This window comes from Eulemur rufifrons, chromosome 3, assembly GCF_041146395.1.
Source record: "Eulemur rufifrons isolate Redbay chromosome 3, OSU_ERuf_1, whole genome shotgun sequence".
NCBI lineage: Eukaryota > Metazoa > Chordata > Mammalia > Primates > Lemuridae > Eulemur > Eulemur rufifrons.
The window spans coordinates 46104165-46120967 of NC_090985.1; the positions used below are offsets into that span (position 1 = coordinate 46104165).

The 16803-nt window shown below is 35.4% G+C and overlaps 1 protein-coding gene across 1 annotated transcript in view; it reads left to right on the forward strand.

Moving 5' to 3' along the window:
- RAD21 (RAD21 cohesin complex component) overlaps nt 1–15312 on the forward strand; it is a 32395-nt gene extending 17083 nt beyond the window's left edge. Inside the window, exons 5-14 of the mRNA XM_069466063.1 lie at nt 3656–3762; nt 4524–4730; nt 5206–5331; nt 5669–5791; nt 7553–7776; nt 8991–9150; nt 9595–9743; nt 11401–11550; nt 13032–13115; nt 13921–15312. Coding sequence (XP_069322164.1) covers nt 3656–3762; nt 4524–4730; nt 5206–5331; nt 5669–5791; nt 7553–7776; nt 8991–9150; nt 9595–9743; nt 11401–11550; nt 13032–13115; nt 13921–14112 — 1522 coding nt within the window. The 3' untranslated portion in view covers nt 14113–15312. The remainder of the gene's footprint in view (nt 1–3655; nt 3763–4523; nt 4731–5205; nt 5332–5668; nt 5792–7552; nt 7777–8990; nt 9151–9594; nt 9744–11400; nt 11551–13031; nt 13116–13920) is intronic.
- The last annotated feature ends 1491 nt before the right edge of the window (nt 15313–16803 follow it).

Genomic DNA, 16803 nt, shown 5'->3' on the forward strand with positions numbered 1-16803 from the left:
AAAAAAGGGTCATTGTCCTGACATGCATTTAAGAGGAAAGAGTTATACAGAGATGGCCATTATAGCAGAGTACTGTGGTGTGTTGTTTCCCTCTTCTCAAGTCATTAAAATCCAGTTATCATACCATGATGGGGAATGTGGCTGTAGCTTTCCAAGTGTTTAAGTAACACAAATGACAACCAAGAAACGCTCTATGTGAAACCCCACTTACTTTATGACAGATTTCTCTACATTTTGAAATTAGCTGACTTCTAATTAGATTAAGTTTATGGCCTGTTTTGTGGTGTATGTGTGTGTGTTAATTAGTTCTATACTCTAGCTGTTTTACTTTTTTTCCCCACTCCTTATACTTTTGTCATTTTATTTTTAAAATTTTTTATCATGGAAATTTTTAAACATAGCTAAAAAGTATTATGAACTCCGTGTGTTGATTATTTAGCTGCTTTAATTACCAGTATATTGCCAGTTTTATTTCATCTATATTTCCTCAGCTCACCTCACAAGCCCCATTGGATTATTTTAAGTTAAGTAATGAATAATCTTATTTCATCTCTAAATACTTCAGTATTGTCTCTTAGAGGTAAGGAAGTTTTAAAAATATCTATGATAACATAACACCTTTTAGAAAATTACCAATAATTCCTTATTATAGGCATACATCAGAGACTGTGGGTTTGGTTCTAGACCACCACAATAAAGCAAATATTGCAGTAAACTAAATCATAAAAATTTTGTGTCCCAGGGCATCTAAAAGTTATGTTTGTACTGTATTGTAGTCTTTGAAGTGTGTGGTAGCATTATGTTTAAAAAAAACAATATGTATACCTTAATTTTAAAATGTTTTATAGCTGAAAAGTGCTAACCATCATCTGAGCCTTCAGTGAGTTGTACTCTCTTTGCTGGTGGAGAATCTTGTCTCGATATTGATGACTGCTGAATGATCAGGGTGGTGCTTGCTGAAAGTTGGGGTGACTGTGGCAATTTCTTAAAATAAGACAACAGTGGAATTAGCCACATCAATTGACTCTCACAAAAGATTTCTTTGTAGCATAGGATGCCATTTGATAGTATTTTACCCACAGAACTATTTTCAGAGTTGGAATCAATCATATCTCAAACCCTGCTGCTGCTTTATCAACTAAATTTATGGAATATTCTAAATAATTTGTTATTTCAGCAGTATTCACAGCATCTTCACATTCCGTTTTGAGAAACCACTTTGCTCATTCATAAGATGTAACTCCTCATTCATTAAAGTTTTATCCTGAGATTGCAGCAATTCAGTCATATCTTCAGGCTCCGTTTCTAATTCTAGTTTTCTTGCTGTTGCCACCAAATGTGCAGTTACTTCCTCCACTAAAGTCTTGAAACCCTCAAAGTCATCCAGGAGGGTTGGAATCAACTTCTTCCAAACTCTTGTTAATGTTGCTATTTTGAGCTCTTTCCTTGAATCATGAATGTTCTTAATGGCATCTAGAATGATGAATCCTTTCCTGGAGGTTTTCGGTTTACTTTGCACAGATCATCAAAGGAGTCTCTATGGCAGCTGTAGCCATACAAAATGTATTTCTTAAGTAATAAGACGTGACAGTCAAAATTACTCCTTGCTCCATAGGCTGAAGAATGTCTGTTGTGTTAGCAGATATGAAAACATTAATCATTTTGTACATCTTTATCAGAGCTCTTGGGTGACTAGGTGCATTATCAGTGAGCAGTAACGTTTTGAGAAAAATCTTTTTTTCTGAGCAGGTCTCAACCACAGGCTTAAAATGTTCAATAAACCATGCTGTAAATAGACAGGCTGTCATTCAGGCAGCGTTATGCCATTTCTAGAGCACAGGCAGGGTAAATTTAGCATAATTCTTAAGGGCCCTAGGATTTTCAGAATGATAAATGAGCATTGACTTGAACTTAAAGTCACCAGCTGCATTAACCTCTAATAAGAGAGTCACCCTGTTCTTTGAAGCCTTGAAGCCTTGGAGCCAGGCATTGACTTCCCTTTTCTAGCCATGAAAGTCCTAGATGGCATCCTCTAATATAAGACTGTTTCATCTGCATTGGAAGTCTGTTGTTTTAGTGTAGCCACCTTCATCAATGATCTTAGCTATGTCTTCCAGGTAACTTGCCGCAGCTTCTTCATCAGTACTTGCTGCTTTACCATCCACTTCTGTGTTATGGAGATGGCTTCTTCCCTAAAGTCTCATGAACCAACCTCTGCCAGCTTCCAACTTTTCTTCTGCAGCTTTCTTACCTCTCTCAGCCTTCATAGAATTGAAGAGAGTTAGGGCCTTGGCTCTGGATTAGGCTTTAACTTTTAAGGGAATGTTGTGGCTGGTTTAATCTTTCCAAACTACTGAAACTTTCTCCACCTGAGCCATAAGGTTGTTTTGCCTTATTCTTGTGTTCACTGGAGTAGCACTTTCAATTTCCTTCAAGAACTTTTTGTTTGCATTCACAACTTTGCTGCTTGGCTCAAGAGGCCTAGCTTTGGGCCTGACTTGGCTTTCAACGTGCCGTCCTTACTAAGCTTAATCATTTCTAGCTTTTGATTTAAAGTAAGAGACTTGCAACTCTTCCATTTACTTGAGCACTTAGTGTCCATTGTAGGGTTATTGACTGGCCTAATTTCAGTGTTGTATCTCAGGGAATAGGGAGGCCTGAGTAGATGGAGAGAGTTGGGGCACATCCAGTTGGTGAGCAGTCGGGACACACATAATATGTATCAAAAGCACGATTCGTGGCATCCCAAAACCATTACAGTAGTAACATCAGAGATCACTGATCACAGATCACCATAACAAATATAATGAAATATTGCGAGAATTAGCAAAATGTGACACAGAGACACTAAGTGAGCATATGCTATTGGAAAAATGGTACCAATAATCTTGCTCAACGCAGAGTTGCCACAAACCTTAGATTTGTTTAAAAAAAAATCAATATCTGTGAAGTGCAATAAAATGAGATCTGCTTGTATATTATCCAGTCATCGCTTAAATGTCCCCAGTTGAAACATAGGCTTTTTTTTTTGCTTCAGTTGGAGACTACATGAAGTCTACAAACTATATTTAATTGATAGGTCTCATAAGTCTCCTGAGAATCTTTAACAGTTCTGCATCCCTTTTATGTTTTGTTCCTTACCATTTATTTGCTATACAAACTTGGTCATTTGTTTTGAAGGATTTACATTCTAGATTTTGCCAATAGTATTCCAAGTTGGTGTTGAATGTTACATGTTTTTTTAATATTTTTAAACTATATAAGAGATTATTCTTATCAGAGGAAGAAACTGAGTCTCTGAAAAGTCAGGTAGCTTCAGAATTCACACAGCCTGTAAGTTGTGGTGCCCTGATGAAAACCCATGCCTATCTAGCTTATCATTTCTAATTTTTCCCCACAATATTTACCTTGGTGATTTCTGCATTATTAATGTATTTTATTTGCTGATCATTAATGGCTTTGAAATTTAAATACAAATTAAATTAACTTCCACATTATTTGCATTCTTGGGTTATATTGGAATTATTGAATATTAAGGCTTCTAAAACTTGGTAGGTTGTATGCGTATTTTATTCTCATAGAGAGAATTGAAATTTTTTCCTTATAACTGCATTACAGTGAGACTTGTGACTGAAATGTATTTGATCTTTTAAAGTGACATCGATGTGGCCCAGCAGTTCAGCCTGAATCAAAGTAGAGTGGAAGAGATAACCATGAGAGAAGAAGTTGGGAACATCAGTATTTTACAAGAAAATGATTTTGGTAAAGGAGAAACAAATTACTAGCCACTAGATAATAATGTTATAGTATGTTGTGGCACTACTAGCAATTTCAAAAGAAAACCACACTTATATTGCATTCACGCTGACAGAAAGACTTAAAATTTGATCGAATGGATTTTCATCAAGAAAACAGTTTGGCTTGCCACCATTATGTTAAGCATCATTTCCATACTTAGAGTTCATTCTTTGCCTACTCCTGCTTCCCACACACAATAAAGAACCTATATGTTGATTTGTGTGAAAAGTCCCAATATTGAAATAATGCTCACTTTTAAACTAATCATTTGGAGCATTATTGTACCTACTATTCAAAAACTTAGGTTTTAAAACTGGTAGCAAGCCAATTTTTTTTTTTTTTTTTTTATTAAGAGATAAGGTCTCTGCTGTGTTGTTAGGCTGGAGTGCAGTAGCTATTCACAGGCGGTATTTTAGCAGTATTACAGCCTTCAACTCCTGGCCTCAAGCAATCCTCCCACCTCAGTCTCCTGAGTAACTGGGGCTACAGGTGTGCCGTTGGGCCTCGCACCAAATTCTTTTCTTGAACCACATTATAACAAGAAAGTTTAAGAGTCCATTTATGAAATTTAGTTTCTAAAGATTTAAAGTTTAAACTAGATGTTTTTACATTTAAAGATAAGACTTCAATAAATGTGACATGATTGTAATAAATCGCTAGTTGTTTTCTTTTTTAACAGTGGTATTTCTAACCTTTTTAAACTAATGACATACTAAAATTTTTAGGCGACTTTGGGATGGATGATCGTGAGATGATGAGAGAAGGCAGTGCTTTTGAGGATGACGACATGTTAGTAAGCACTAGTGCTTCTAACCTCCTATTAGAGCCTGAACAGAGCACCAGCAATCTGAATGAGAAGATTAACCATTTAGAATATGAAGACCAGTATAAAGATGATAATTTCGGAGAAGGAAATGATGGTGGAATATTAGGTATGTCATAAATAGGTGGTTATTCTAATATAAACATAATTTCTTCATTCACTTGTGAGGTTTTGGAGCATTTGCTAATTCTGGGTCTTGAGCAGCTATCTAGGTTCTGTATGTGAATTGTGATGGTTCAATAAAAGTTTTCAGCAAAACTAGCCTCTAAAAATGTTATAATAAAACCTAAAAGATGCTTATCTCCGAGAGCTAAATTTTGCTAGCCCTTAAAACTACTCTATTTGTGTTTGATAACTATGTTAAGCAAGTGTATTTTTAAATAGAAAATATAAATGAAGAATGAGAAATTGTTTTATTATACTGTTTTATACTTTTCTAAACTACCTTGAAGGAAGACAGATACAAATGGAATATACCTTTAAGTTTAATCCGTTTTAACATAATTTTATTACTCCAGTGATTGGCTGTTAATCTTTTACCATTTCTCTTTGAAATTATAACTAACTGACATTTCCTATTTCAGATGACAAACTTATTAGTAATAATGATGGTGGTATCTTTGACGATCCTCCTGCCCTCTCTGAGGCAGGGGTGATGTTGCCAGAGCAGCCTACACATGACGATATGGATGAGGATGATAACGTATCAAGTAAGCATTTCGTATTCAGTAATTCTGGGGATGATTGGAAAGATACTACACATAGAAGACTGAAAACTAGAAGTTGTAGCTTTTAATGAACTATAATGTCCTCAACTACAGTGCTTCTGATTACTCGTTCTGATTCACTTTTGTGTTTAATCCTGTGCCCCTTCCCCCTTTGGCCTTCAAGTTCAACTCTGGTGAGACTTCCTTATCATTAGAAAAGTGGTTTTTTTCTTAGTACCAGTGGGATTTCTTTCAGTTTCACAGGGGGATTTTTTTTTTCCCCATTTGTAGGGTCTGTATTATATACCCAAATCTTTTGTGACTATATTTGTTTTTATAGTGGGTGGGCCTGATAGTCCTGATTCAGTGGATCCCGTTGAACCCATGCCGACTATGACTGATCAAACAACACTTGTTCCAAATGAGGAAGAAGCATTTGCATTGGAACCTATTGATATAACTGGTAAGCAAACAGACCTTTACATTTGTACAACATAGAACATAAGGTCCTATTTCTGGTACTTGCCTGTTTCCTGATCTGCTACTGCTACTGTTTTAGATAACTAAGTTTCTTTCTCTCATGTCACAGTCATTTGTCATTGTCTTTATTTTATCCAGTTAGAATTTGAGTATTTTGTAAAGTACCTGTACAAGTTGCTGCAAAATATTCATAAGTCTGTAACAAGCTGTCTACTAACATGCATCTTAGTTTTAGGGGGTTCCCAAAATGTTAGCAGCTCACATGTATAACAGTTAGAAAATAGTGCAGGACATTTTCTAATAAAGTACAAGATTGACTAATCAGTTATCTTTCAAAGTTCTAGATTCTGTACATTTGGGCTATAATCTAGAAAAACCTAAAAATACTTGAGATGGTTTATGGGGACAGTAGAGTACTTGAAATCAATCACAGTGTAATTTAGACATAATTTTCACTTTTGCGGGGGGCAGAGTCACACTTTGTCATCCAGGCTGCTGGAGTGCAGTGGCCCAGTCATAGCTCACTGTAACCTCGGATTCCTGGGCTCAAGTGATTCTGCCTCAGCTTCCTGTACTTTAATATTTGACACCACCACACCCAGCTAATTATTTTTTGTAAAGAGAAGGGGTCTTGCTGTGTTGCTCAGGCTGGTGTCCACAAGCAGTCCTCCCACCTTGGCATCCCAAAGTGCTGGGATTACAGGTGTGAGTCACTGCTCCTGGCCAGTTTTCACTTTCAAGTAGAACAAGATTAATTTGGGGGGTTTTCTACTGAAGATAATCTGATCACCAAAAGTTGTGGCTTTGGCTTCTGGTCTCAAAAGAGTGCTTATTATGAACCTAGTTCTATTTAGGAACCTAAAGAAATAATAATGAACAAATCCTTATCCTCATACAACTCATACTAATTAGGGAAACATGACTAATTAAGTAAAATCTGTACCATATTAGTGACAGATAATCAGAGAAGGAAACTGAGTAGCTAGAGGACAGAGGTTGAAGAGAGACTGTCACTATATAATGCCTTTTTGTATTTTTTTAATACTGAACTTCATGAATGTTTTATATATAAAAACCTATAGGTTATAACATGTCTGACAGGGTGAAATCTTGAGGAATTGTTTAATCTCATGAACTTTTCTCCTAAAATTGAGGTAATGCTATCTACTTTGCAAGGTTGTAAGAATTAGAAATGAATATAGAAAAGTGTCTAGAATGGTGTTTCAGATCCGTTTGACTAGGCTTGGGTTTGTTTCACTTTATCAAGCAGCTTCTACAATTGCCATGTGTGAATTACAACTTTTCCGATAAAAATAATAACATTTGTTATCATTTAAGATTTACTCTATACCAGACACTATGCTGAGTAAGTATTTTACAAACACTGTAAGTGGTTGGCCCTATTTCAAATGAGAAAATAATGAGCCCAACTCTGAATCAAATGTGGTATGTTCATTGTTTACAATAGAAAGCTATATGGGCAAAAATGTATTGGCCCTTGCATTATTTTACTCATTTTGTACTAAAAGTCTATACATATTCATTCAGCACATTTTATTTATTGTGTGCTAGCGTCTATTTTAAATGTGGTTAGAAAATATCACATTCTACCCTCATGAGGTTTAACTTTTCTACTAGAGTCTGTGTGTAGAAAAGCAAGGGATACCATCAGGCCACATCTAGTAGCTATATGTTCCAAGCTGGCCTCTCAAGAAAATAACCTTATTTTCTTTTATCATTCCAGTCAAGGAAACAAAAGCCAAGAGGAAGAGGAAGCTAATCGTTGACAGTGTCAAAGAGTTGGATAGCAAGACAATTCGAGCCCAACTTAGTGATTATTCTGATATTGTTACTACGTTGGATCTGGCACCACCCACCAAGAAATTGATGATGTGGAAAGAGACAGGAGGAGTGGAAAAACTTTTCTCTTTACCTGCTCAGCCTTTGTGGAATAACAGACTACTGAAGGTAATGTACCTTGCAGAATTTTTTATTTCATATATATTTTGGCTATTTTTTTAAAAAATAAACTTCAAAAATCTTTGAATCATTTTGATCAAGTATTTTTCAACTAAATGGCACCTTTCCTTTTTTTCTCCCTTAAATCACAGTGTAACGGGAATAACTTCATCTGAAATACAGGGATATGTGACACCTGCATTTCTAAAAGATGTATTAATAGAGTGAATTTTCTTGACATTAAAAAGCCACTGACATTTTTAATAGTAGTTCTCTGTCCTCAGCTTCCTATAAAAAACTATTAGTTATGTTGCTTTAGTGTGCTTTACATCTGCATTCTTTAGATGTTGTTTTCTGAATAAAACATGAGTGGTTCAACTTTTCCAACAATAAATAATTCTGGCTTTATGAGAATTTAAGGTTCAGAGGTTTCTGATGAGTAGAGCAGTGCTGTTAAGCTACTCTTCTGTCTGAAGTTGAAATACGCACAGAACCAATTGATTTTATTATGTATTTGACTATATTCTAAATCTAAAGTATTTCAGAGCAGCAAGTTTGTGATGAAACTGCTCTTTATAGGAAGCACTGGCATATAATCGTTTTTCAAGAAAGTCCTAAAAATATTTATTTTTTGACTCTATAGTCTCATTATTAGAAATTTTTCCTAAGAAAGTAATTAAAAGTATTGAAAAAGCCCTTTCTGTGAAGATGTTAATTACATTGTTTGCACTTTAAAGAAACCTAAAATATTTTTTAAAGAGTAGACGAATGGATCAAATATTTTCCCTCTTACTCTGCTTCTCCCTCTCCCCTCCCAGTGGATATGTAGCCAATAAAGATATTTTAAACAGTTAATAAGGTAACCATATAATATGAAGTGAGAAAGCACATTGTATAGCTATTTGGTGTGATACTAGTTAGGTTAGTTTTAAGTTTATGAATGAAAATAAACTGTAGGCAGATAAATTTAAAACCTAAGTTGTGAGATAATGGATAAAAAATGGCTACCGTCATAACTTGAAAACTCATATTTAAAATCATTTTCAGATGGAATGAAGTGTGAATATGATATAACATTAAGTAAAAATCATGCTAAATTATATATATTATATATGTGCTGATTACAACTACATTTGAACATACTTATAGAAGATAGAAATCAGTGGTTGATTTTCAGTTAGTTTGCTTTACTTTATAATCTCTCTCTCTCTTTTTTTTCATAGCTCTTTACACGCTGTCTTACACCACTTGTACCAGAAGACCTTAGGAAAAGGAGGAAAGGAGGAGAGGCAGATAATTTGGATGAGTTTCTCAAAGAATTTGAAAATCCAGAGGTTCCTAGAGAGGATCAGCAACAGCAGCATCAGCAGCGTGATGTTATCGGTTTGTTCTGTTGGAATAGTTCCCCGATGAAATTTAAATGAGTACTTGGCTTAAAATTTACCTTTATATTGTCAGAGTAAAAGAAGTCAAGAATGAAAGGATATACTTAAATTTTTGGACAGGGAAATCCATTAAATCTGATTGCCTTATTTAGGTATGAGGTTTGCTTTCTTCAGAGAGGTTTAAGGTTCAAGACTGGCTGGGTTGATAGTCTGCTAAAGGATTGGCCTGCATTGGATTGGGGGTAGGACTTGTCCTTTTTAGACCCTCTTCTCCCCTTTGCTAATATTGTTATAAATTGATCTTGGTGGAGGTAAAATTTTATCTGGCCACTTTCATTAGAGAAAGTACCTGTCTTAGTGTACTTGTTTTAAAAGTAAGTGGTTCTAAAATATTATTCAAAACCATACATTTTATGTCTTCTCTTCGCATGACCACTTGCAGATGAGCCCATTTTGGAAGAGCCAAGCCGCCTCCAGGAGTCAGCCATGGAGACCAGCAGAACAAACTTGGATGAGTCAGCCATGCCCCCACCACCACCTCAGGGAGTTAAGCGAAAAGCTGGACAAATTGACCCAGAGCCTGTGATTCCTGTAAGTAAGCAAATCTGTCCATCAAGACATTTGAAGGTATTTGTACAGTCAGTAGCAAGTGATATTTTGAAGTATTTTGGTTTAGACAGCAAATGGCAAGGAGTAGGTCCAGAGGAAGAATGGCAGCTGAGGATATATGAACACAATCTGCTTTAAGTGGGAGAAGCTGTTCTGGAAGTCTGTAGAGTCTGTCTGACTCTTCATGTCTTGCTTCAGAGTGGTCCATAGTGAGCATCTTTGGCTAATGTAGAATCCTTGACTCTGAATTTGGTTCTGATTTATTCTTTAGCAAACATTTCTGCATTATCTCCAGTACCTGGACAGTTTTAGGTTATCATATTGAGTAATCAAAATAAATTTGTCAAATACCTGGAAAAAAATGAAGCCGTATCTGGCTACTTCATTCAGACTTTGGCTACCTTTAAGTTCAGCTAGGATATAGGAAAACTAAATAAGTATAAAGGAAGTAGTAGAGTCTGATTTAGGACTTCCCGATATAAAGTCTATAGAATAAATTAATCTGAGCAAGGGCTGGGCGTGGTGGCATATGCCTGTAATCCTAGCACTCGGAGGGGCTGAGGTGAGAGGATCACTTGAGGTCAGAAGTTCGAGACCAACCTCAGCAAGAGCGAGACCCAATCTCTACTAAAAATAGAAAGAAATTAGCCAGGCATTGTGATGCCACCTGTAGTCCCAGCTACTCGGGAGGGTGAGGCAGGTGGATCACTTGAACCCAGGAGTTTAAGGTTGCTGTGAGCTAGGCTGATGCCACAGCACTCTAGCCTGGGCAACAGAACGAGACTGTGTCTCAAAAAAATAAAAATAATTATTTGAGCAAAGGGAGGCATTTCAATAACCTTAGCCTCCTGGTTCAGCCTCCAACAAGAATACTCTGCCAGTTTTTAAGAAGCAGATCTGATCTCTGTGCCCTCTGGTGGTAGGGAGTTGTCAGTAAGAGCATTTTTCTGTGTATGCCTGGGAATGGGAATAGGTAGTGAGTAGGTGACTCCAATATCACTCTCCTGGTAATTCTTTGGTTTCTTAAAGACTTCATTTTTTAATGTTCTCAACTTTTTATATTAAACCCGAGAAGAAGCAAATACAGGGGACACACCCAGAAAAATAATCTCCCCATTCCTATTTGCTACCATAAGAGCTTCAAGGCTCCTAGAGTCAAAGCTTATGGTTTTTAGTTACATTATAATAACCTCACAGCAATTTTATGCAACAACAGTTGATAGTACTGGGCTAATTAATATTTTTATTTTGCCATGGGATAAATGGGTTATTCTCTTTTTCTAAAATACTACTAGAGAAACTTTTTGCTTTTGTTTTGTTTTTACTGCTTATTTTTATTTTCAAATTTCTTACATAGACTTTTTAAGTATTTGACTCCTAAAAAATAAGTATAAATGAAACACTTATGGTTTAGGATAATAAGATAAAAGTTGGTTTCTTTTTGTAAGCTACTTTGATGTAGCTTTACAATACATGAAAAAGAAGATATATACTATTTTATATTTTTAATTGTTGGGAAGCATGGAGATACCCCAGTATTTCTTTCCATCCAGAAAACTTCAACTGTATTCTTAAAAGAAAATACCTTTAAAATGTGCATCTTAAATTGTTTTTTTTTTTTTTTTTTTTTTGCTTTAAGCCTCAGCAGGTAGAACAGATGGAAATACCACCTGTAGAGCTTCCCCCAGAAGAACCTCCAAATATCTGTCAGCTAATACCAGAGTTAGAACTTCTACCAGAAAAGGAAAAGGAGAAAGAAAAGGAAAAAGAAGATGATGAGGAAGAGGAGGTAAGGAAACTATAAGAGATATCTGATAAATAAACTTTCATTTCAGAGTTAGCAAAAACTTTCAACCAGTTTTTTTTTTTTTTACTTTTCATATTGGGACTAAATAAATTAATGTTGAGCATCAGAGTGATGAAAAATGTTTGAATTTAATCATAGTCTCAGTCGTATAGATTATCATTAAGAACATCATATTCTATGCTGTGTTGTAACTCATTAGCTCCTTTGTGGGTTTTTGAAGGACAGGGGACTGCCTTTATACTGGTTTCTTGCCTGGCCTCTAAATTGCCTGAAGCTGCTTTTATTATCTTGTGGTCAGTGGTCAATTCTTACTGCTCTTACCATCTGCCTCTGATATAACTTCTTTTCTATCTGTGGCCTGGAAATCAGTTGCCAAAACATTTTCCATTTGTCTGGTTTCATTTTTGTTCTTAAGTAGACCAGAGTAGTGTGTGACTTTGCTAAAATAGATTGAGTGAAGGCTTGGATTACTTTTACTGTTTTAAAAAGTAGAGGTGCTTTAGGAATTCATTTCTTTTTCCTAGAGCATGTTTAAACTATTCAAGGTCTTTTGTTTTTGGCTTTTTTTTTTTTTTTTTTTTGCCTTTTTCTTATTTCTGGATCATTGGGGTTGTTAAGACTTAGAATTTATCCTTTGATGATTTTGTTTAAACTCTTAAATTTAAAATACATTGTCTTTCAGATAGCATTGAAGCTGTTTAAATTTCTTCCATAACTACAGGTTATGGATTGGATACATTTTCATTAGCGTATATTCTTATTTCTAATTTAGCATTATGTCAGCTGTAGATTTTATAACACTTAGTGTTTATTTTTAAGATGGACACTACAGTATTTTAAAAGCAAAATTATCTTCAAATCTGCTCTAACCTGTGTACTAGGGTGTGCTGTTATCTCAAACTTAGTGTTGAATCAGTATTAAAATTGTTATGCTTTCTGTTATTTGTGAAGCTGCTGACCCCTGGCTCTTTAGACCCTGATATATAGTTCTAGCTTAGCCTCAGAGCATCTTAGCTGCTGCCCTGTGCCAACTTCAGAGTGCAAAAAGCCATTTAGGCAGCAGGTCTGTAGGTGGCAGATGGCTGGGAGCTTAGGTTGCTTAAATAAAATGTGTATTATGGATGATAGCCTATTTCTAAGTTCCTTAACAAGGCCAGTAACCGAAAGCTCCATGACCAGCAGCAGTTTGTAGACCACACTGTCTAGTTCACATCGTTATAGAGCAATACAGAATCATACATTCAGCCAAATGTTTGCTTGTGGATACAGGAGAATTTCTTTTGTAATTTAATAAAGATAAACTTCAGAGTTCATACTAGATGTTAAGTCATTTTTCAGCAGCAAGTACAGTTTATTAATCAAAATACACAATCTAGAGCTTTGAGGAGCTATAGAAATGCTTAATTTTGCAGCAGAGTAGTTTTGTCCGCTTATCTTTTTTTGGGGGGGTCATTTTCATTCAGGATGAAGATGCTTCAGGGGGTGATCAGGACCAAGAAGAAAGAAGATGGAACAAAAGGACTCAGCAGATGCTTCATGGTCTTCAGGTATTGCCAGTATAGTCTTAGAGAAAAATGCTTCATCAAAGACTTTTGGCATTATTCCCTCAAAAAAAAGGTTGCATATTATAAATAGAAAGAATAACCTTCATGAAACCTTTTCTAAAACTACATTATTTTTAAATGTTTTAATTAAATATGTAAACTGTTAGGCCAAGAGCCTGAAAAGCATTCAGGAGAATACTTTCTCAGAGTTATCCTAAAAAGCATAACTGTGGTGATATTTTATGGAACTGGTTAGTATGTTTACAGCTTCTTATTTTCAGTTGAGCAAATTTAATGTATTGAATCATCAGATTTCTTGAGTCATTATAGAGAATCAGAAGTCACTTATCCTTTAATCTACCAGATACAGGATATCTTGAGCATCTATAGAAAAACCAGGCAAGTTGCTCAAGGTTTCCTAAAATAGATTCAAAGGATAGTTGACATTTAAAACATTTTTTTTTTTCACTTTAAAAACTCTAAGTGCTAGATTTTACTATAATATCACAATAGGTGTCCAAAGAAATGAGTTACTTTAGTAATCCACGTCAGAACAATGTCACTTGTTTTTCTTTTGATTTTAGACATCCGATAATAGGCCTTGGCCCTTTACCTTCTTGATTAACTTGAGAATCATTCACATACCATTCAAAAAAGTCTTGAGCAGAATATACTCATATTCAAAAAAGTGTACTCGAAGTACTCAAAAAAGTGTGCTTTTTCCAATAACCAAAATTGTCATCCTTATTAAATTGCTACTTGATCGTGCAGGTTATTTTAATTCATCCCTATTTTGGTTTTATTTCAGCGAGCTCTCGCTAAAACTGGAGCTGAATCTATCAGTTTGCTTGAGTTATGTCGAAACACGAACAGAAAGCAAGCTGCAGCAAAGTTCTACAGCTTCTTGGTTCTTAAAAAGCAGCAAGCTATTGAGCTAACACAGGAAGAACCGTACAGCGACATCATCGCAACACCTGGACCAAGGTTCCATATTATATAAGGAGCTAGAAGCATTATAGCTAGTGTTCATTTCACTAGTGCGTACAAATTGCCCCCATGTGTAGGGCACACAGAACCTTTCAAGAAAATTTAGATTTTTGTCTGTACAAAGTCTCTGCCTTTTTCTTTCTTCATTTTTTTCCCAGTATTTTAAATTTATCAATTTCATTTTTAAGGGAAACTGATTATATGGGTTGTTTGTGTTCTGATGGAGAAAACAGCACCCCAAGGACTCAGAAGATTATTTTAACAGTGCAGAACAGATGTGTGCAATATTGGTGCATGTAATAATGTTGAGTAGCAGTCAAAAGTCATGATTTTATTTTGTTCTCCATTACTGCGTCGAAACGAAAACCTGTCTGGAAAAATGCCTGACAGTTTAATTTAAGAGCTATGGTGTGAGTCTGACAGGGAAACAAAAAATGTCTTTCCATCAGTAACACCGGCAATATTCTCGTTAACCACTGTACCTAAAACAGCAGAGGTCATCCTCTTGATATGTTTTAAAGTATAATTCCATAATGAGCAAGGGTGTACGTGAAATTGTGTTGTGACTGATCCCCTGCAGCTATAAAAAAAGATAGGACTTGGTGTAAAGTGTTCTATTTTGTAAATCATTCCATTTGAGTCTTTCTGATGAACTTTGCTATCCTGAAATCTGTTATTTTAGTGAGGCTCCAAAATGAGCGGAGTAGACTTAATTAGAGTAGAATGACTATTAAAAACATTTATAACTTTCCAGGAGCTACAAATCAAAGTTTTAAAAAGATGTTTTGATATATTTGTTTGAGTATTCAGATCATGAAAATAGAAATTGCCCTGCCTACTAAAGGGACAGACTGATGGGAAATTATACACCTGGTTGACTTAACCTTTAAGCAGACAATGCTGTAAAAACTAATGGCTTCTCTGATATTTATTATAAATTTTAGTACTGATCTTTTTCCATTGCTGCACACTCCTGTGTTTGGAACTTTATTTTAATAGCTTTGCAACTGAAATCCTATATCCAGTTTCCTGTAATTTAATTGAAAAACACACATTCAAATAAAGGCTTTATTATTAACAGACCAGATAGCACCAGAAATTATGTGACTATTATGATTGTCAAAACATGTCTTAACTTTTTAGGGCAAAATTAACAGTGAAAGTTCTAGCTTAAGTGTTGGCACTTTTGTGGGAAAAAAGATCATTTTTAAAACTCAGACATCAGTGTATACCCAATAATTTTAAATTATGTGAAATGTTTTAAATTTGTGAACTCGTAATTACTGTTTTAATGATTCAGTTTCTTGAGAGTGATAATTGTATAAAATTGCTGTTGCAGCTTTATTTTCAATATGATGTGCCTGTAAACCATGATTTTTCCCCCTTTGTAAAAAGACATTGTAGATAATTGAATGTTTGATTATAGAAAGGTCATTAGTTTCTTGTTACACATTTTGTTAGTCTGGTTTTTGTTGCTTATCGGGTTTAATATTGTTCTTGAAAATAGTTGATGCTATGTTATGTATAACTTTTCTAATAAAAGTTGTGTTATAAGCTGTAAATTTTGGAATATTGGTTATTCAGTTGGTGTTCCCCTGGGAAAAGTTGACTGAAAAAGTTAACAGCCAAAGCCCTCTTGTCTTTGCCTAATCCAGAACAATTATCCATATAAATGAAGTGAATTTTTCAAAGGAGGTCTTAGACTAAAAAATAGAAGACTAGAATATTTTGTATCTTGACCTTTGTTAACGGAACTACGTGATCCAAAATTTTTAGTAAATGTGTAAGTTATAATGTATGTAGAATGTATTAAGATTAAAATGAAACCAACAGATGTCTGGTGCTCAGGAAGCTTTGGGGCATGAATATATCCCTGTAACTGCTAAGTATATACAAACCATGACATGCTTATGGATGTACGTCCTTGGATCTAAACAAACTGTGTGGGTGGGCAGGTGCTGGAGATTTCCTGCGTTGATCTGAGAACCCTAACTGAAAGCCAGGGCGTTCAGTAACTTGACATGTAACCACCTTTACAGTCAAGCCTCTGACTGTCCTGCCCTTAACTGTGAGCTTTAAGGCACTTAGAATTTTATGGTTTAAGCCCTGCTGTATCTTAACCGTTAATAGTTTGATGCTGTTTGTAATAGGAAAGACAGTTTTTATTAAGCACCAATTATCTTCAAACCCAGAGCAGCTTTAATTTGGGACTCACTGCCATGGAGACAGACTACTAAGGAATTACAATTAATGTGAAAGTGACAGGAGCCTCGAATACAGCATACCAAAGAACCTGGGGAAAGACCAGAAAGAAAAGATTCTCAGATGTTAAAAAGCTTTTGCTAAGATTTACAACATGCCTCAGTGTAGTAAATAAAGTGTTATGGTGTTGTTTACACACACCAGAACCATGAGTGTTTGACTTGGAACTCAAAGGCCTAGGTGGAGACAGACAGGAGAATCTCGTTTTGTGACTGTCCTTCCCAAACTTGGAGTTACCAGGGTGGTGCTGTGGAAAGAGCAAACGGCAGAGTAGAAACCCAGCCTCTAATCTTAATTTGGTTATGGAACCTAAAATTTGAGAAGCTTCATTCTGTATCTGGACCTACCATCTCAAATAAAAAGAAAAACAAATCCCACCTGTTTCCAAGAGTTGTGAAAACTCTATTAGCTAATTAAAAGCAATTTTAAAAGCAGCTAACAT